We start from the raw sequence: 20750 nt of genomic DNA, 5'->3' as shown, positions 1-20750 counted from the left end.
ATTGGTATTTGCTGCTTCTGTCACAAATTCATGCATTTGTGAGCAGGCACCCCAAAGAACCTACACTTAGGAACAGGTAAGTTTACTTTCTGCCAGCTTGCCAGGTTATCTTTTTTGCGCAGCTTCTTATCATCAGGAAGATGGTGGTGTCTGCACTCTGGGAAACATACATTCTGCCATCACACTTGATTCCTCATGCCCATTGTTTGGACTAGGATATGGGGAAAAGCAACAACCCTGTGAAAGCTGTTGGGTGACCTTTTCAGAGTTGGAGATAGCATCAAAGTTTCACAATTGTCCTGTTGAATACTTCTAAAGCCTTAGGCACCCTGTGAAGTGGTCAGGATTTGTGGCTTTGCTCCTTCTGAAGAGGTTAGTCCTGAGGAGTTATGATGGACACTGCTCACCTCCCACCCATGTTCCTCCTCTGCTTGGTTTTACCATTGAAGAAAAAGCCCAATGCACTGCATTGCAGCCTAATCCAATATGTGGATAAAAGCTGTATGAACTTTTCAGTGTGAGTGTCTAATAAATCAGTGTCTCAATAAAGAACAGGTGACAACCTGAGAGACAGGAATGTGGGGAGAAAGTCAAAGAAATAGAGTACTTTCACAGTTTATTCAGACTTTGTGTTGATTAAGGCCATCTAGTTCCAACAGAGGTCAAGTGTCCAGCTGCCACTTCACTGTCTCTCAGCAATTCAGCTCCTGCAGTAGCGTCATACCAAAGCACACTGCTATGAATTGGTCTTTTAAAATGAATTAGATCCTGCAGAGTAGAGTGACTGCTGGTCTGCAGCTACTGTGAGGGGAAAGTCCTTGACACTGGGCTTCTTGATTTGGGCAGCAGAGGAGAATGTTTTATTTTATGCGGTAAATGTTTTCCTGTAAATTATTAGTGAATATGTTTTAGAAGGATGCAGCTGATTATAGATAAACCTTTCCACTGAGAATAAGGTCGCTGTTCTCATTACCCTGCTATTAATGGGGTTTTGACTTGGCTGTTGTCAGCAATTGGTTCCAGACAGGTTGGGAACTATTTTTGCCTCACTGTTAGTGCTTGAAAAGATAAACAAGCAATGGAAACAGCTTTATGAACAGCAAAGATGGCAGTTTATATAAACATCCTAAGATACAGAAGACTATGTCATAGAAAAATACTGGTCTCTGACCAGTCTCTGTGCCAGTACTTGGACGTATTTGTAAGTGTGTTTCTTAAGGAGATCACAGATAAGGTGAACAGGTAGAAACCTTTTATCTTGGTGTACCTATGCATAATCCTTTTTAGTCCATGCTGTGCATTTTCTAGAGGACCTGAGGGTTTTGCTGGCTCAGAAGAAATTATTCCTTTATGTGTTATGTCTTACGAAGAGATGTACAAGTGAAAGGAGGTGAAAAAGAAAGGGGAGAGTTACAAAGTTGCAAGAGGAAAAAGGCAGAGGGGAAAATCTTCCTCCTCAGTATTGAAGCAGAAAGACAGATAATAAATAGCCCCAGCTGAAGGATGTAGAGCTTGGAAAAAATGGTCACAGTAAGGTCTGAGGAAAAAGTAATAAATGAAAGCTTGAAAATACCCAGTAAAGGAAGGGGCAGATTGCTTTCTAAATGCTCAGTAGATGGTCCACTGTTGTTTTCTTTTTTTTTCTCTCTCTCTTTTTTTTTTCTTTAGCTTATTAGTAGTATAATAAATGTGGTATCTAATGAAATCTCAATCAAATAAAAAAACCCCGAGATTTTTGTTTTCTCTGCTTTTTATCTCGGTAGAAGCAATTATTTTTAAAAGGCTTTGAACATCCATTTTATAAGATTTGTTTGCAAGTCCATATTATGAAGAATATTGCAAACCATATTATAAAGAAGTAAGCATGACAGAAGTGATCTGTAGACAGTCTAGCTGCATTTCATGAAAACCAGTGTATTGTGATGATTGTACCCTCACCAGTGCTTCAAGCAAGAGAGTATAGTTTTATCTATTTTATCAAGATTTGTATCTGTACTTGCATTAGTGATTTAGTAGGCGATTTGTTTTCTTTGTTGGTACTGATCCATTGCTACAGTTTAGTAAGGAATATCCTGTTGCCATTCCTGCTGTACTTCACAAGATGTAATATCTGAGGTCTTCATCTCTTGGGGTTGTTAAAGGTGTTACAGTGCATTTTTTTCCTCGAGTAAAAAGAAGGTAGCATTCATATTGGGTCATACTCAAGCATCATGCCTGTTAAAGGGAATGAGAGCCTGGTCGTGGACTTCAGTAGGGGAAGGGTTCATGCAAGAAGTTTCTGTGGCTCTAATTGAATATGGAAATCTTGGTGAGTTAGGTTCCAATTCAGCTCAGTTCATAACTGCATATGATACATTGATACCAAATCTCTGAATGTTGGAAGTTAATTCTATGCATACTAGTAGATGGGGAACTCTTTACCTTATCTCTGCCTTAGGTAAGTTTCCATTGCATGTTACAGAGCTGGTCTTTTAATGCCTTTCACAGATAATCATCTACCTGTGCAAACACTGGAAATTCCTACATTCCACTGGAACAGAATAGCTGGCGTGCATAAACATCAATACATGATGACCCAAGATTAAGTGCTTTTTTGTGACTTACAATGAATAAATTCTTTATGACATTTCGTTTTAATTTTAGTTACATAAATTGTTAAAAATACAAAGTCTTCGAAGTTATTTTCATCAGTGTTACTTAATGAAATTAGTATTTCTTTGCAACTGTGCCTTTATTTTGGAAAGGGAAAAGAATACAAAAAGTCACCATTTAGCTGTTGCTATAGTTTTTATGTAGAAGACAATTGTATGGTGTATTGACTACTGCCAGCACAAAACCCCAAATGAATTGGGTAAGACGGAAAGCACACTATGTTAATGTTTCTTGTGACTTCAACTTTTTTGCACAAATAATTTTAATTTTACATCATAATTTAGTTCCTTATTTTTCTCGTTATTCCTTTCCTGAGGTGTTCATGATGTTTGTTGTTGCAGGAGAATCTTAATGTTGACAGTATGGGGCATCAGGTGATAATATTTGACTTTTCTCTCATAAGAGGACTGTGGGAAACTCGAGTTAAGAAGAACAAAGAACGTCAGAGGAAAGAGAAAGAAAGATTAGAAAAAAGCTCATTGGAGAAGTAAGCCAACTTTTATGTTGTTAATTTTAATGGTATCCATTCTTATTATCCACTAACATTGCTATATACTAAGCATTGTCAGATGATTAATTTTTTTTTTTTGGGGTGTGTGTGTGTGTTGATTTCAATGATTTCTCACCTCCTTTCTTCAGATGATTGTGGGAAATGCAGCACAAACTAAACTTGTATTTCATTAGTCCCTGCTCTTTCCTGTGTACATTGTGATTTAATAATGGTATATTTTATTGTCTACTGTGTAGACTTAATTTGAAGAGAAAAATAACACATTTTGTACCTTTCTATTGTTGTATGCTATATAAAAGTATGGCTTTTTGTTATGAAATTCATGAAACGTGCTCATAAAATTCAGTACGTGGAAATACTTTATGTCTCAGTTGACAGGAGGAACGAAAGTAATTAAATAAATGGATACATACAATTGCTTCTTAATAGGACAAAAAGGGTAGAATAAAAGAATTATCAGAGAATTTTTTTCTTGTTCAATTATTAAAGACAGCCTTTATTATAATGCTTGCACCCACTAATCCTGTTATTATTTTTATTTAATTTATGTTTTTTTTTAAACAATATTTTGGTTTCTTTATGGTCATTCCCATCTGGAAACATATATATGACTTATCATTTTTCCACTCTGAGAAGAGAAGAAAGCAATAAAACCCACTTTCTGCATTAAACATAAAATATACAGGGTTAAACAGTGCCCTTGTTTAAGAGCATAATTGCATTGGACCTTCATGTGGTGGTTTGGCCATCTCAGGAGACTCACAGATATTTCACTGCCAGTGCAGCTTCACTGACAACAGAGCAGCTGGGCTAGGAGGAGACCAGAGAAATACAAAGACTGATTGCCCTTTCTGTAAGACCTTTCTCTTCAAAGCATCCATATTTGCAGTCTTGGTTCTCCTATCTAAACCCAAAGCTTGCATTAACAACTATAATCCTAACAAAAAAAAAAATTAAAAAATGAAGGTCGCCTTTCAGGTTAAATTCTCTAGCAAGGATAAGCTTGCTTTTTGCTATGAGCTGATGGACAGAAAAAATTTGCTTTGTGAGTTACGCTTACAGATAACTCTTGGGGTACTGCTGTGACCTTCTTCATAAAAAGAATATTATGACCAGGAATCCATACCTGTAGCTTCTAGTGGCACATGCACTCATCTTGAGAACTGATGAAAGGTCGGTCCCAATGGACCTAAATGTTAACATCCCCCTGTCATGTTTGGTTTAGGTTTTGGTTTTCTGTGGTGCAGAAGATAACTTCTGAGTTTAGTAACATAAAAGCAAAGCCAAACAAAGCCTAGTGCAAGAAGTGCCAAGCATGAGGAACTTCTACATGGAAAAGGGTAACCTTATGTGCTCTGAAGTAGCTAATTTCAGCTCCCATCTTTTTTGTCAGTAGCTTATGTTAAGCCTCGTTTCTTACTGTGACTTGTGTTTTCTGTAAAAATACATTCTCCCTGCTATTTCTGCCAGTGGTTATTTGTTTGTAGCCACCCCTCCAGCTGAAAGAGTGGAGCTTGACTGCTTGTTCTGATCTTTTCCACTAATGAGGTCCAAAGTCATTCTGTTGTCTTCCTGCATCAGCTGTAGATGAGAAACTTGGGATATGACACAGAGAAGTAAAAGTTTCCAAGTGTATTTTCAACATTCACAAAGGATTTGTTTTTTTGTTTTCTTCCTTTAGCTTGCAATTTACATACAGTACTTTATCTTGATGCACTTTATCGGGAAAGCTCATGTTCATTCTTATGATGCAGGCCTCATAGAATGGATTAATCTGGTAAAATAATGGTCAAAGTCATAAAAGTATTGGTAATAAAATGTAAAATTATGTTAAAATGAAAATACTTTTTGTTTTATGAAATGTGCAGTGACCACTGGTCTTCAGGACCCAATAGTCAGATTGCAAGTTATTTCTTAGATGCTTTTCAGTGCTCCCGAAAATAGTTGGGCCAAAAATAGGACAAGATTTTGCTTGTTGTTAGTATATCAAAAGTATAAATATAATTGTCATTATTATAAATAAATGCTTAATAGAAATAATGTTTCCCTGTATATATAAATACATTTCATTATTTTAGGGAGTTTCATGACTGACAAAATTCTGATATTCTACTTGGAGATTAATATTTTATCACTGTCACGTAAAGCCACTGAAATCAATGCTGGTACTTACTGTCAAGTCACAGTAAGAAAGCATTTTGGGAAGGGTTATGACCCAAAACAGTAATTCCAAGGAGACATTCAAAGAAGGCAGTTTCTTGAACTGGGGACTGCATTCTAGCATTTAATATTCTAAATATTTATTTTTGCTAGCAGCTGGAGTGAATTCCCAAGTAGGGCTGAAATTGAGAGTTTCTCTGCAAATATACTTGTGTAACAGATGAGTTTGGAATCTGACCTGCTGAGGCTGCTTTGCTTTTATTTTTTTTTTTTAAAGTCCAATTTTTCTCAAAGAGGCTACAATTCACTAATGCCCTTGAGACTGTGCAGTTCTTTACCAGTTTAGCAGTGTTGCTATGTAGAAAGCTACCTGGTACTATGTCGTGAAATGTAGCATGTATTATTTGAGGAAAAACTCCCAACTAACCTCTAGGGAACTTTGCTTGCCTTGGGGCAAAGTAATTTAGTTCATGCAGGGTCAGTAAGCAGCCACATGTGAGATATTTCTAGTTTGTGATTGAAGATTTTCTAAGAGGAAAACCTCACAAATAAACACAGAGCTTGAACTTTGTTTGCCTTAATGGTACAGTCTTTAAAGATTCTGGGAACTTACAGGTTTAGAACATGTTTAAGCAGCTGGCCAGTGAAAGCTGATTCTGGAGAACAGTCTACTTAAGAGTATTGTGAGAGGCTCATATCAGGATCTCAGACACTGGTATCACATCACTTTAAGTAGAGTTTATTCAGTCCTCTGTTTCCCCTTTGGTTTTGTGGGACTGTGGAAGTATGGCAGTTTAAGGAACCACTGCTTCTGGGAGCACATATAAACCAGCAACTGAGTATAAAATAAAAAGAAAACCACTGCTTCTGGGAGCACATATAAACCAGCAACTGAGTATAAAATAAAAAGAAACAGTACCGTGTTGTGTAGGATTAATTTCATTTTACCTCATGTCCTTAATCCCATCAGACAAGCCCATTCTAAATCTCCCATACAATATGAAACATGAAATGTTACAAAAAATGCGTACTGTTCTGTGGTTATCTCCATGTTTATGAGAGTTTATATTATGGAAAGAAGCTTGTGTTTATATCATTGCTTTATATTTCATCTTCTAGATTGTGGTAGTAGTGAATGATTTTATATTGTATCCTGAAATCCTGAATGATGTCAGGCTAACTTGATGTGGTATGTTGATTTTCCCATTTAATTTTTCCTTTCTATTAGTTACTGTTTTGGAAAGGGAATAAGAGTGAAAGTTTACAGTTAGCTTGTTTTTTTTTTTTGCTTTTTTTTTTTAAGGATTGCTACATATTTGTCTTTTGTCTGAAAAGAGGTAAGGTAAAAATTGAAGGTCAACAAATTAAACATTGAAGTGGGGAAACAGCAGAGCTATTTACCAAGATTAGCTATCTAAATCTTAGCTGTGAAATGGCACAGCCTCCCCTCTCCACCAACCAAACATGCAGCAAAGATAACAGCTTGTTCAGCCACCTCTTCCAGTGTGTCTCTTCTCCAGAAATTTCCTTTCAAGGTCTGGCTAGCTAAATATGCACGTATTTCCTGAGCTACACACTTCCTGAATGTTAAATGTCAAAAGAAAACTTTCACTCTGCAGGCAGACAGTAACTTTTTTCCCTGACAGATTATGTGTTTGTTTAATAAAATAATTTGTCTTTATCTCTCTGCTAAACTTCAGTGTTATAACTGTTTGTACCTGAACTACAATTTTGTTTGTGATGTTTACCTTTATTCTCCTACTCAATAGCCAATTCAGTATTTTTTCTAAGCAAGCCTGAAACTCAGGCTTGTGAGTCCTTCGTCCCAAACAGAAACTATAGGCAACAAGCTGGGAGTAGATCTGCAGCACTTATAACCACTTAAGTTGTTTGCCTTTGTTCTTAGGTACTTGTGCATACACACCTTGCATCTAATATAATACACACAAATGTGTTGAAAGATAAGAGCTGCTGTTCAGCCACAATCCTTTACAATCCATGGAAAAGCCTGGTAGAGGGACTGAAATTAAATCAATCCAATTGATTTTGAAGCAGATGTCCATCAGGAATATTAGTTTGGGCTCAGCTTCAGTTTAACTGTCATACTTTTATAAAAATTCCATAGGTTTATTTAATGATCCTGAGTGGCTAGTGATTCTGATTTAAACATCACCCAGGAGTACTAAACTGGTGTCACCATGTAGTGTGCTGGCTATTTCTTCCATCCAGATTTAGACGTAACAGTGCCATCTAATGAAACTTCCATTCTTTGTCTAGAGTAACAGCTTTTCCTCAAGACCTCCTAATTGGATGTTGAGCAGTGGGTAATTGCAGAAGGAAGAACCACTCGAAGAAACCCAGCTGCTGTTCATTTACGGAGGTGGCTCTGGAATCCTTACTAATGCAGTCTTCTTGTTTTCCAAGCTGGTTGCTCCTTTGAAGGGTGTGATCACTGAATTTATTTTACAGTAATTGTTTGCATCAGGTTGATTAGAATTGTGATTTTGTTGGAGGATCTAAAATGCCAAGCAAGGGACTCCCATATCCTTGAAGGGAAATATTTATAATAATAATAAAAAAAATTATATGTTGTTAAATCTTTTTGCTGCAGACATACTCCAATAGTGAAGTAATATTTGGGGAATGATTACCTGAAGACAACTTCAGCACTAACCAGACTGGAACTACTTGATTATTCCATTTCTGTGTGGCTCCTGTTTCATATCTATACGCTATTAGTCCTGAAAGTTTACTGAGAAACAGCCATGTATTGGAAACAGCTTGCTAGAACTAACCTTTCCTCTACTGTTTGCAGTCTGCTTTAGTGACTAACCTTTCCTCTACCATTTAGTCTGCTTTAGGTGTGCTTTTGTGTTACAGATGATGGTATGACACATAACTTTTTTTTTTGTTTTGATAAATTTAAGCAGCATGCAATCAGCTTGTTTTAAAATTAGTTGGACTATTTGCATAATTCAAGTGGAAATACTGGAGTAGTTAGCTGAGTTGGAATCTTAGCTCTCATTGTCTTGTGTCCAGAAAAAATACTTATTTTTGTTCATACTCCCACCTAAATTAGGCTTGATTTGACTAACACCCACTTTTTGAATATTGAAAATGGTGGTTGTTTCTTTAATTTGATGGCAACTGTTTGATCAAGCTCTAGAGGCAGATCAAAATATTTTATTGCTGAACAGTAATAAAAAGACATAAACTTCAGGAGAGATGTGATTTAATAACCAACTCATTTTTTTGTCATATATGAAAATGTGTTCCTGGAATATCAGGAGCCTTTAAAGTGCCAAGACCAGAAATTAAATTTCTCTGAAAGTATATTAGTGCATTTAAAGGCTGATTTTATTTGTGTGGTCTTTTTTTTTTTTTTTTTCCTGTTTGCCACACTTTCAGATGCCTTTCGTGTCTTTCCTGAAGATTCACATGGTAACCTCTAGATAGGACTAATGTGGTGGTAATCCTGTTTTATTTGAGGATTATCACCAAAGGAAGACTTAAAATGGTCTTTTATGAAAATACCTTGAAGAACTACCATCATTTCAATTTTTTGACAAAGACAGAGCTGAGTGACAACCATGTAACCGAACAGATCCCTTTGGTTTGATCTCAATTGTAACCTGCAGCTTACAGCTTTATAATCTTTGCTTAATGATACATACCAGTTTAATGTAAGTTGCACCTCCAGGCCAGGAAAGCTCATATTGATTCACTTGGTTAGTCCGTACCCCAAGGGTGCAAGCAGGGGTTGTAAAATATTAGAGCCTCTGCTCTTAGGATATATAATGTTTTCATTCTGAGATGTACTGTACAAAATTATGCATGTAAGTTGCTCTGCTTTAATTCACTTTCCATCTGTTCAAAATGTGTTTGTCAGTACTTAGCCTGGTGACCATAAGCAGACATTCTTTAAAAGATTAACAGTGCATGTTGCCATCATTTAATGTATAAGTAAAGAATAAATTTGACCCAGGATTTCCACATTAGTGCATGTTATTCATGTTGAATTCCTAAACAGGCTTAATTTTTAATGCCTGTCTTTTCTCTGAGGTCAATATTTCACTGACTGATCTGGTTAACAGCAGTTTATATTAAGTGGATTTTATTTTATTTTGCTAACAATGTGTCATGACCTCCTGAGATTTGTGTTTTGTACATGTTATCAGTAAAGTGGCACAGGACAGTTTATTCTTTCATCTTTAATGTAGCTTCCTTCATGCTATTTTCAAATTCCTTGTGAGAGAGAAAATTTTTAGATCTGAGACCTCTGCTGTCATCTTCCTGGGGTCTACCTGTCAGCCAGCACTGAGATGCCTTACTTCTTATTGAGAGTTAGACTTCTTGACCTCTTCTTTCTGTTTGTTAAGCTTCTAATGTTCTTAGAATTTATACTGTGAGGAACAAGTCAGTCATTTTTTGTGCATGAATGAAAAGCAATGAATTAAAAAAAAAGCATCTTTGGGGCAAGCTTTTTCAGTGCATTGAATTATGCACTGAGATCAAATGTTGATTGCTTTGTAAGAAAATGAAGGAATTCCATGGAAATGAGAGGTCAGTAATGCAAAGTTTCACAGAGGGACAGAAAAGCTCTATGTGGAGGACTGGAAGGGGAAGTGAGAAGCAGCAGTGGTAAGCAAAGCTAGAATCACTCAGAATATTTTAGAAAAAAAGAATGCCAGGGTTTTGGTCCTGAAAGACATATTTCAACTTTCATGTCTGTTGATATGAAACATTCCATCATCTGAGTGATTCCACAGTGCAGCTGGAGGGGATACCCTTCAGCAGGTCTGCCTTGCGCAATCAGGTACTCAGTTGTCTCTCCCTCTGTAACCAGAAATATCAGATGCAACATGTTGAAGGATCACAAAATGGGCTAAGGACCTGTGTCTGCTATAACCTTTTTCGTGTCTTTGTTATCTCAAGTACCTTCAGAAAAGATCTTGAGATGTTATGGGTTGGTGGTGAACTCTTCCATCACTGTACTAGCAGCTGTAGTACCTCGAGTGACTCCTTGAGCTGAAGATGCTGCTAGACATGTTTTCTGTCTGTCCAACCTTTCTCTTCCTAACTCATTTATATATCACAGCTTGCTGTGGTATAAAGCAGTCTACAATTAGACACTGAGAGAAACAAGGAGATTTACTTCAAATCTGTATATTTTTTATTCTCAGTCATCCTCTGTTGACACTTTAAATATCAGAAAGTCCTCCAGATGCCTACTTATAAAGAACATACTGATCTCTCTAATGAAAACTGAAGCCAAGGATAACTTTTCTGCAGCTCTCAATAACTTCCTTAACTATTCCTTCACTGCTCCTTTCATACCTTGATAAGTTATTGCTCCTACTGTCTCTCTGAGAGGCTTTCTGCTTCTGATATTCTAGAAATCCTTTTCCTATTCATTTGTATACCTGCAGTAAGTGGCTTCACTTGTTTTTTTGTGGTTTTACATTTAATTTACCAGAATTTGTTCTGCCTTCTAATTTCTTCATTTGAACATAAATGCCATTTTATCTTTTTTATTTTTCTGTTTTTGGAAATGAGAGGAGAAAGAGATCCTTACAGTGGTTTCATTAGAATGTACTTTGAGATTGTGCCGTCTTTGTGCAGTCTGCCAGCACTTTACCCAGTGAGCTGGATGTTCAACCAACTTCACTGTTATATGCAGCTCATCTTCTGAAATATTTGTAGATGTTTTTCCTTATTTTCTCTTTATAAAGATGTTTCATGGGAGTACACTGCTGTCATTATAGAGGGAGCTTTCTGTAGGTCTCTGATGACCTACGTACAGTGTGCTGCTCCTTGAAATGACATCAGGTCCTCCTGTGGTCTCTCAAGCTAGCTGGTTTGATAAACAGTATGAAAGTGTATATTGTCTGCAGTGCATTAATGTACTATGTGTATGCTGCTAGCTGAAGTCTCTTGCTGTTGCTGTGCTCTCTGCTTTAAATTCTCCCTAGCATCCCCTAAGGTTTCAGTAAGTGCCACAATTCGTGCTGGGCAGTTTACAGCTGCCTCAGTAATACCTTGCCTTTTTAGGCACGCAGTTTTGATCCCTAAAGATTTATTTTGATAGCACTGAGTCAAATACAAATTTTAATCTACGCTATCATATTCCCATAAATATATTCTGCCCTGTAGTTTCTATCTCATACCTTGCTATGAGTGCCCCAAAAATACTTATTTTCACCAAGTTTGAAAGATGTTTCCTGTACCTGAGTTTATAACAGATTTCTTGTATGTGACTTAAAACCAGGCATTCTGTTTCATGTGCCATTTTTTTAACGTCTCAGCATTTCACTCAGAATCCCTTGCTTAACTGTGAATAGGTGTACAGGTTTTGTTAATTCCTGCTTGAACTTTACAAACTTACATGTGATTCTTTATAGGACATATCACTTTTGACTCTCTCTAGGGGGCACATTGTCCTGAACTTTATGTCCTTCTTCACATGTCAGTTTTCAAGTCTTTAGCTTAAAAAATTTGGCAGAGGGTGGAGATCACATAAATGAATCTCACAAAAATATAGCATTCAAAGCATGAGATCAGATTTATGAAGCAAGGTGCTCTGCACAGTCTTATTTTGGTATAAAGAAGTCTTGCTTCAGTTGATCAACCTCTTCCTTAATTGACTAAGCTGAAATAAATCCCTCTTAAATTAAAACATGTGTTTTTGTTGTGTTTCATTATATCAAATTCAGCTTGCACCTGAAGTTATATGGGTAAAACTTTGTCCTGGAGGTAAGCCTCAAGTAACACTGAAATTGAATCTGAAAGTACTTGATGTGGTAACTTTGACCTTTGCCTCTACCTGGTACAATGATATTGGAAGATAATGCGTAAAAAAATAAAAAAAGATCATTATACTTGAACAAGAAAGGGCAAGGAAAAGGGAATTTTTCTAACTTCTTACTTTCTAAAATGACTTCATTCCAACTAAAAATTTGACATATATCACCAGGTCCTTGTTTTTGTTTACGCATAGAACTTGTTCTGTGAGAATATATTTCCTACCTTATTGAAATAACGGGCATCATTCATGCTGTTTTCTGTGACAGTGTGCTTAGTCTCTACTTTTCTGTTATTCCCTGAGTGTATCTGTTTTATAATCTGTAAATGAAATCCTGCTCATCTGAAATCTGTGTGTGAGTCTAGAAAATCTAAGCATGACTCCAGGAACACTGGGTATTTTCGTTCGTTTTATTTTGGTTTTTTAAAATGGTCAATACATGAAATACATATTTTTGTTTTCTTCAGTACTTGTGCAAACAAAGGTGAAGCTGTAAGGCTTATTTGCCATATTGTTTCCTCTGATTCACATAAACCATTTTTTGACACTATTTCAGGATAAAGCAGGAATGGAATTTCATACTAGAGTGCCGGAAGAAAGGCATTCCTCAATCAAAATACCTCAAGAATGGCTTTGTAAACACTGATGAAAAGATCTTGGACAATTACGGAAAGACTCCTCAGCTCCAGAAGAGGCGTGCTTTGTCAGATGAAGCAAATAAGGAAAAAAACAAGTTTATTTTTCAGCTTTCTGGAGAGCAGTGGATGGTAAATATAATGGAAAATATTTCTATTGTTAAAGAGTTTGGGTAGCCTAGCACTGCAACTTCCAATCCCAAAGCCCTTTTTTTTTTTTTTTTTTTTTTTTGCCAATGCATATGAGATTGATGCTTTTTCACAGTATTAGAAGTGACAAAAGCACTTCCTATCTTACCCTGAACTAGTGGCTTAGTTTTCAAATATGCTTATTTTAAATTCTCTACTGATACATGTAAATCAGCCTTCTCAAAAATTTTGGTGTAAGCAATCATATTGCAATAAGGTAACTTTCTCTGAAATTCCCCAGTAGGTGGAAAAAGATGCAAAAAACATTCAGCTTTGTTGGCTTGTTGGTGTCTTCTACTACTCAAGACATCTGTCTTCTTGCTCTAATGGTGTGCTAATATTTTTGTCAAGCTCTGTTCAAATCAAAACTAATATTACCATCAATCCACAATGGCCTTGCTGAAAAAAGCATTTTTTATGTGCAGTTGTGTTTGATGTGAAACAGCTGTTTCGAAGTAAGCTCTGAATTAGTGCTGTTTCAAAATGCAGCAAAAGGCAGAATAGGGTTGGTCTGAAGGCTTCTAGATATGTTAAAACTTTGACTGAAATGTATTTAGAGTACACACTATTAACATGAAAGTCTTTTGACGTCTTCATTACAAAAAATGCAAGTTAAAAGTCAATTGATCAAATGGCTAAATTTTACTAAAACAGTTCTTTTGATATAACTTTACCCCAGATTTGATCTTGAATATGAAGATTTTTCTTTCTCAGCTTTCGTCTTTTTCTGGCCTCAGCTCTTTTCCAAATAAACACAAAATAGATGAAATTTTTGAAAAATAGAAAACCCTGCTTCCCATCCAACTCTAGTAAGGAGGCTATTTCTTCAGTCGGTGCCAGCCATTCATGTGGTAGGACTGGTTGCGGGAGAGCTATCACATTTCATCTTTCAAGAGCCTCGGATATTGGAAATGAAGTTAAAGTTGTGTAGTCTTATATTGCACACTTCCCTGTGCTGTAAACTTTGTACGTAAGTTAGAAGAAAAAAAGATATTACAGCTCCCTAGACACTGATATAGTAGGAATTGCAAATATTTTCAGTGCATCAGGGAGCAGAGAGCTGTATAACTAAACTTTTCTATCGCTTATTCTCTTTTTGGCAAACTGTTAACATTTTGCTTTGTCACCATAAACAAAGCCTCACTTTAGGAGGCAAAATCAAACACATATAATTGGCTCTGCTTTCCAGAGCATTTAATTTCAATTTGACACACTGAAAGATCACATTTAAGAGCTATCAGTGTACTGTTATGTACATAATGCTACCTTGAACAGTACACTCCTAATCACCCTGCACTTCTTTTCTGTCTACATATCCTGTGCTCTCTGTGGCCACATCACACAAACACTGTGCCTCATTGTCCAGCTCTAGCCTGGTTAAAGTGGGTTTTCTTTTTCACCAAGATACTGTGACATAGTTCAGGTGTTTGCAGACAAAGATAAAATCAAAGCTGCTTTATTAAAAATCAAAGAACATCACCAGTCTCTAACAGCAGAAAACGATTTAAAAAAATGTGAAAATTCTCTTTGATAAAGTTCTGAAGGAAGTATATTTCACTTTATTGCAGAAATTTAGTAAAAATTACATTGGTTATACAAATCATGTCATTTATTTTGTGTTCTTAAATCTCGACGGCTGCTTCTAAACCAAAGACAGAATCAGACATAACACTTTTTTCCCCTATTACTCTCTCACAAAAAAGTGCACTTAGGCAAAATGAATTTTCAGACTATACAACCAAAGCTGCACAGGCTGGTAATTTGCATGTGAAAAGGTCTGCGGACATGTGACAGTTTTCTCAGAGAAACCTGCGTGTTACATAGCTGGGACCTGTGGTATCAGTTGTGGTTTTGTTTTAATGTGTTTTGCACACAAATACACCTACGAGATGAAAGTTTGGATGATTAAGCATTCAGACGCTAGGAGAAGTCAGAGCTGGGATTGCCTGTGCAGTTTTACAGGCAGATAGCCAGCTCAGCTTGCTGTTGGCTGGCCACTTAGGGTTGGCAGCAGCAAACAGCACAGCCCTGTGAAGTGTCCATTTGGGAACTGGCTGCTCAATCCTCTATCTCACTTGCTTTTAGCTGATAAGTATTTCCATTATGTTTCCCCTTTCCTCTCATCAGTGAAGCAGTAATATATCCTCCAGACAGTTGATAGCTAAATCTGAGTAGGTTGTTGGTATGACTTACAGATTTAATTTTGAGAACAGGGCTTGCTTCTGGGCTGTAGCAGTTCTCTTTCTGGATGCTGTGAAGTTAGGTCTTCAGGAGGAGTAATCCCCAGCACAGGGATTTTTCAAGATCAAAGCAAGTGGCTTTACCACATCCTTGCCATAGGTCTCAGTGGAAGGGTTCTCATTGGAAACTTCAGCAGCAAATGAGCTGAGTGCACAGATCAGCTAATGATGTTATTTGCCACGTTGCAGTCAGTTAGAATGGTAGCTTGTGTTGGGCACTAATCAGTGCCTAGGCTGTCTAGACGGTAAAAGTGTAGACATGTAACAAAGATGCTATCGTCTCGTGCTCCACATCCATACAGCGTAACAGTGAATCTGGCCCACTGATTCTGCATTGTTGAGTTAAAAATGGGTTTCATAAAACACCCCATCATATACTGGAATAGCTTGGAAAATTATTTTGAAAATCACCTGGATAGTGCTTTTTTGAAAAGATCTTGGATCTCCTCCTGAGAACCTTTGTAAGGGAGAAAATCAGAACAGATAACACATTTTGAAATCCTACTAAGATGTTCTTCCTTCCAGGACCCCTGTGCCACTTTTTTTTCCACCTGTCAAATGCCATTGAAATTTTAATGTATTTGCATTAGGGGGAGACCTAATAATAATTTTCCTAATAATTCCTTGTAATTACTTAAACATATCTGAGGAAAAATAAAGCTTATACAATGAACGTTAGGTTACAGAAATAGGCACAGACCACTAGCTAAAGAGAGTAGGGCTTGATTTTACAGCATATGAGTTCTGAGGAATTGTATTCTGTTTATGCAGATCCGTAATTCCTTGTGGATGATTAATTCTTACTAATTATCATTCATGTTTAGGCTAATTTTTTGAGATGTGCAGTTTAAGCCTCTAGACATTTCAAGTCACAAAGGTTTTCTAACAGCGTGGTCACACGAACTTAAAAGGAAATCGAATAACGCTGTCAGTAGGGTTAATATCAAGCCTTCGTGCTTGAAGAGCATATACTCAGTGAGTCCCTTTGAATCTGAAAGTCCTCCTCTGACCTGGGTACTGGTTTGGCCATGTCTGTCCAGAGAGATTAGCTTCTACTGTGGACAGTGGTTGATAACTACAGCGATGAGATAGTTTTGTCTGTCAGAACTCCACCTGGAAGAGGCTGTGTGACAACATCCTTAAGGGTCAGTGGTCCTTGCCTACTCTTTTGCATACCAACCAAATATTTACAACTTGTGTCTGTTATCACTGGCATTTCTGCCAGCTGGGAACAGTAACGAATTAGGAAAGAAAAGGTCTTATAACCACAAAGGAACCAGTCTTATAACCTGATGTAAATGAAATCAGGCAGGCTTTTCACTTCTCTTTGTAAAAAATTAGGCAGAATCCAGTTGTATTGCCCCATGAGTGAGTCTTTTAAATCCTCTGGTGTTTGCAAAACCCATGGGATTGACAGCATGAGTATGGTGTACTGTGCCACAAGTAATCTGAGGTTCCGAAGGTATGTTTCAGAAAAACTTGTTATTTATCTGAGAGTTTTCCAGGCAAACCCACCACAAAAAGTTGCTGTGTAAGGACTCTGAACTCTTGAATTGTCTGTTTGAATCAGTCGCCTAGGAGAGAATGATGAAGAGTTGATGAAACCCTTCACTGAGATCCTTTGTACATGTAGACATGTATCTACAGGATTAAATTAGTTCTTCAGAGAAATAGCACTGCTACTAGAGCAGAATGAAAACTATGGCAAAATAATTCCATGAATATTCATATAATTTTTTCAGTGACTTCACTTTAACTGTTTTTCCCCTCTGAGTGTTTACTTTCTGCTCCTGACTAATGAATGTTGATTCTCCAGTGGGTCAGTGAATTTCAAATGATTTTCAAAAAATATTCAGGAAAAACAAATTTTTGAATTTGTGACATCAATATTGGGAAAGGAAAGGTGATGATATTCATCAAATGCGGAGCAGGACTGTTCTTGGCTGTGCTGCTTTACCTAAGCAGAGGATCTGGATGCATACGTACTTTAAACAAGTTCAGTGTTAAATGTGCATGACAAGTAAATGAATGAGTGATAGTAAAATCCTTTACTTGTAAATCATGACCTTGCATATCATTTTTTCACAGAAAAAGGCAGCAAATTAATTAATACCTTGGTATTTATTCTCACAGTTTTATCATCTAACTTAGTGTGTATTTTCACAGAGAACAGAGAATTTCCATTTGTTATTCCCAGCTGTTAGAGCAGTGAGGTATTTATTTGGCGCAAAGGGTCAAGTAGAATTGCTGCACTGAATGGACAGAGAAAATGTCTCTTGTGCTTGTTTAACTTCTAGAGGTCTTTTTTCCTCCGAAGTGTAAAACAACCGACCCAGCCAGGTAATAAAGGTGTCCCTGAGACATATTAGTTTTGGAACTAACTCCTAACTTTCTCAAAGATAGGGAGATTTGGATCCAAGGAGTTGATTTGGCCCATGACAGATAAAACTACAGAGATAGAAAAGAAATTACATTGAAACTTCTCAGAACTTTGACCACCGTTTTAGTTCAGGCTCATATCTAGCAGGTAAATTTTCTCCTGGTTAGAAATAACATAATCAGCAATGTTTATAGGTTTGCTATTTATTTCTTTTCAATAGTTGTTTTTTTCCCCTCTCCCAAAATTCAAAGGAGTTTGAGGTATTGTTTTGCTGTTAAAGGCAAAAAACTGGCTATCCTCCAAGTGTCAGTCTTCATGGAGCAATTTATCAGCAGGCTGCCAGCTTTAGCATGGCAGCAGAAGATTACAAAAGAACACAAGGGAATCAGAGAGTAAAGAAAATGTAAGGCTTGTGCAAATTTCAGTTCCCATCCCTATCTAGTTTGTAAATGAAGTAAAATATCACATCAGTTTATGTTTCAGTAACACAAAATATATTGTTAGGAGGAGAATGCTAAAACCCCCATATTATAGCAAAGTATTTGTAAGCTTACATTTGCAAATTGTAAATACGATTATACAATTTAAAGAAATAATATCAAGAAAAAAAAGTAAGTCAGGGCAATTGGTAGAAGAATGGAACCTCCTTCCATTCTTTTGAAGTTATGCCTGATTTTATTTCAGTTACTGCACATACCCTCAATACAGAAGTAAAGATTAATTAAAAAATTTTTTTATTAATAAGAAAAATTTAAAAAAATGTTTTGGTTTAATTTTTCTAAAACAATGAAGGAGTTTGCTCTTAATCTGAGAGAGTGCTTTGTGTGCTGCACTGTTTTTAGTGTATCAAGGAGAAGTCTGTGGGATATTCCCTTCAGTCTGGGAGACCAGCAATTCTGTTGGCTTCACAGGAGTAAGCGTTCCCTTTTGTTCCCTGCTGTATGTGCCAGTAAGGAGCTGGAGATGGTCTGTTGTGACAAGGTACAGAAAACCAGTAGGTCAGTAGAAAGACAAAGACAGACCTGGACTGTGGAGAAAGAGAGTAGCAAATGTTATCTGTTACTGAGACATCTTTTTCAATCCAGTATGCCTACCCTGCATGTGCTTTCTCTGTGAATTGGGGTTCTTCCCTACAATGGCATCCATGACAGTAGAGCTACACGCTATCCCCTATGAGCTGCATTTTCAATTCTGTACAGGTAGGAAAGACAACACTAATTGAATTTGCAGTTGACATTTATTCTTTTATTTGCTGCAGAACAATGTGCAACACTGAAGGTGGAGGAGTGGAAACCCACTCCAGAAAGTTGCAGAGATTTCTCATTACCAGCCCTGAGGCATTTCAGGCATTTTATTTTTTAACTGCCATAATTTGACAAATATGTAAGATGGATCACAATGAGATATACACCTAGTGAGAAAATGAAACAAGAAATGAAACAATCTGTATTAAATATGGAAAGGCAGGTAGCAAGGCAGAAATGTCTGCATGATTAAATTTGAAAAGGACTGAAATTAGAGCCAGCCACAACCAAAGGACACCTTATAATCAACAGTCCAGTATATTTATAATTACAGTTAGATGTTTTAGTTTAGCTAGGAGTTAAGTAGTACTATTCCTAGTTAAGAAGTTCAGAATTAATAAAAAACAACCAAAATGCATCACTCTTGTCAATGTCTTAGGGGATCTATAAAATCTAGAAAAAAAAAAAAGTGGGGTAATGTCCTCTGATAAAAACCAGTAATTCCTATTGTGTTGTATTCTTCATGCACAGGAAACAAATTTGGAAGTTATAAAGGAATTGCAGGCTGAAACTCTTATGTGACTTTTTAAAGAGCAAAGTTAGTGATAGGACCTCATACAGATTATTTATTTTAGATGTTACCAGTGGACAGTGTTATAAAATCCAGGACAACCTGGTAAATTATGGTGCTGCATTAGAAAGTGGAATTTAAATGATCTTACCTTCAACTTTATGAATTGATTTTTGTCTGTTTCAAGTTCCAGAAATTTTATGACATAATTGAAACAAAGATGTGTACATCTGAACTGAATATCAATTAATTACAAAAATTGGAAGGATTAAAGGCTTTAAAACTTTTAGTTTCAGTAACTTTTATACATTGGAAATTTTGGACAAATAGAATAGTCTGAAAATTACTCAGAAGCAAATTTATTTGCTGTGTATATGGAACAATACTGGAATTCTTAAAAAGAAGAAGATTCTACATGTCTAAACAAGAATGAATTGTGATTGTGGACAGATTTAAAAATTGAATATTTCTATTCTACCTAAAGAAATCTAGTAAAAATTTTAAAACATTGTTGAAATAACTTAGGAAGTTAAGTCTCTTATTTGAAAAAAGGTTTTCAAAAGTTGTGTGTAACCTATTTGAAATGTTTCTGTTCCTTGGACTGTGCTCTATCTTGGTAAACTGGTAAACAAATTTTGAAACATTGGCAGGTATTAAGAATGTAGTGACACTTTTTTTTTTTTTTTTTTGGCAAATTCTGTTTAGATGTTCTCCACACACTCATTCTTCTCTTCCATGTTGCATTTTACTGCGTCTTGATGTGTGAACTGAAATGTGTTTTTAAAAAAATCCTCCAGCTGAAGAAAGGAGATAGTATGGGAGACATGAAACGAGTTGACTGCTTCAGATAGGTGTCAGTTTTAGAGCAAAATGATTGCATTAGCAGGTAAAAAATGAATATGTAGTGACAGCTGTAATGCTTTTCAAAAGCAAAGAGCTCCTATGAGAGTTTGGCAAATTGCTGTTCTATATCAAGATAGTTAAGGCAAAGTGTGGAGATTTGGCTGTGAAATTTTTCCCCCCTGCATGGTAGAACAAAATTCTAACTTTATGCTCTCTATTTACCTGTTCTTATTTCATTTACAGGAATTCCCAGATTCTCTGAAAGAACAGATCTATCTGAAAGAATGGCACGTGTACAGTACATTGATACAAACCATTCCAGCCTACATTGCATTATTTCAAGATTTGAGAGTACTGGAGCTGTCAAAAAATCAAATCAACCACCTCCCAGTGGAAATTGGTAAGTGGTTTCAAGATATTCAGCTGTTTATGCTTATGCCATTTTGCTGTATTACAGGGAAATGAACATCCGTGGATATCCTTATCAAATTAATGATAATTGTCTTCTTGCTTGTTTCCAGTG

General features: G+C 36.5%; 1 protein-coding gene across 1 annotated transcript in view; it reads left to right on the top strand.

Annotated features, from left to right (window-relative positions):
• The first annotated feature begins 3014 nt into the window (after positions 1-3014).
• LRRC2 (leucine rich repeat containing 2) overlaps positions 3015-20750 on the top strand; it is a 52210-nt gene continuing 34474 nt past the window's right edge. The window contains exons 1-3 of the mRNA XM_005240692.1: positions 3015-3139; positions 12682-12892; positions 20471-20627. Coding sequence (XP_005240749.1) covers positions 3015-3139; positions 12682-12892; positions 20471-20627 — 493 coding nt within the window. The remainder of the gene's footprint in view (positions 3140-12681; positions 12893-20470; positions 20628-20750) is intronic.

This window comes from Falco peregrinus, chromosome Z (assembly GCF_023634155.1).
Source record: "Falco peregrinus isolate bFalPer1 chromosome Z, bFalPer1.pri, whole genome shotgun sequence".
Taxonomy (NCBI): Eukaryota; Metazoa; Chordata; class Aves; order Falconiformes; family Falconidae; genus Falco; species Falco peregrinus.
Note: the sequence above shows the minus strand (reverse complement) of the source record. Positions and strands in the feature narration are given on the sequence as shown.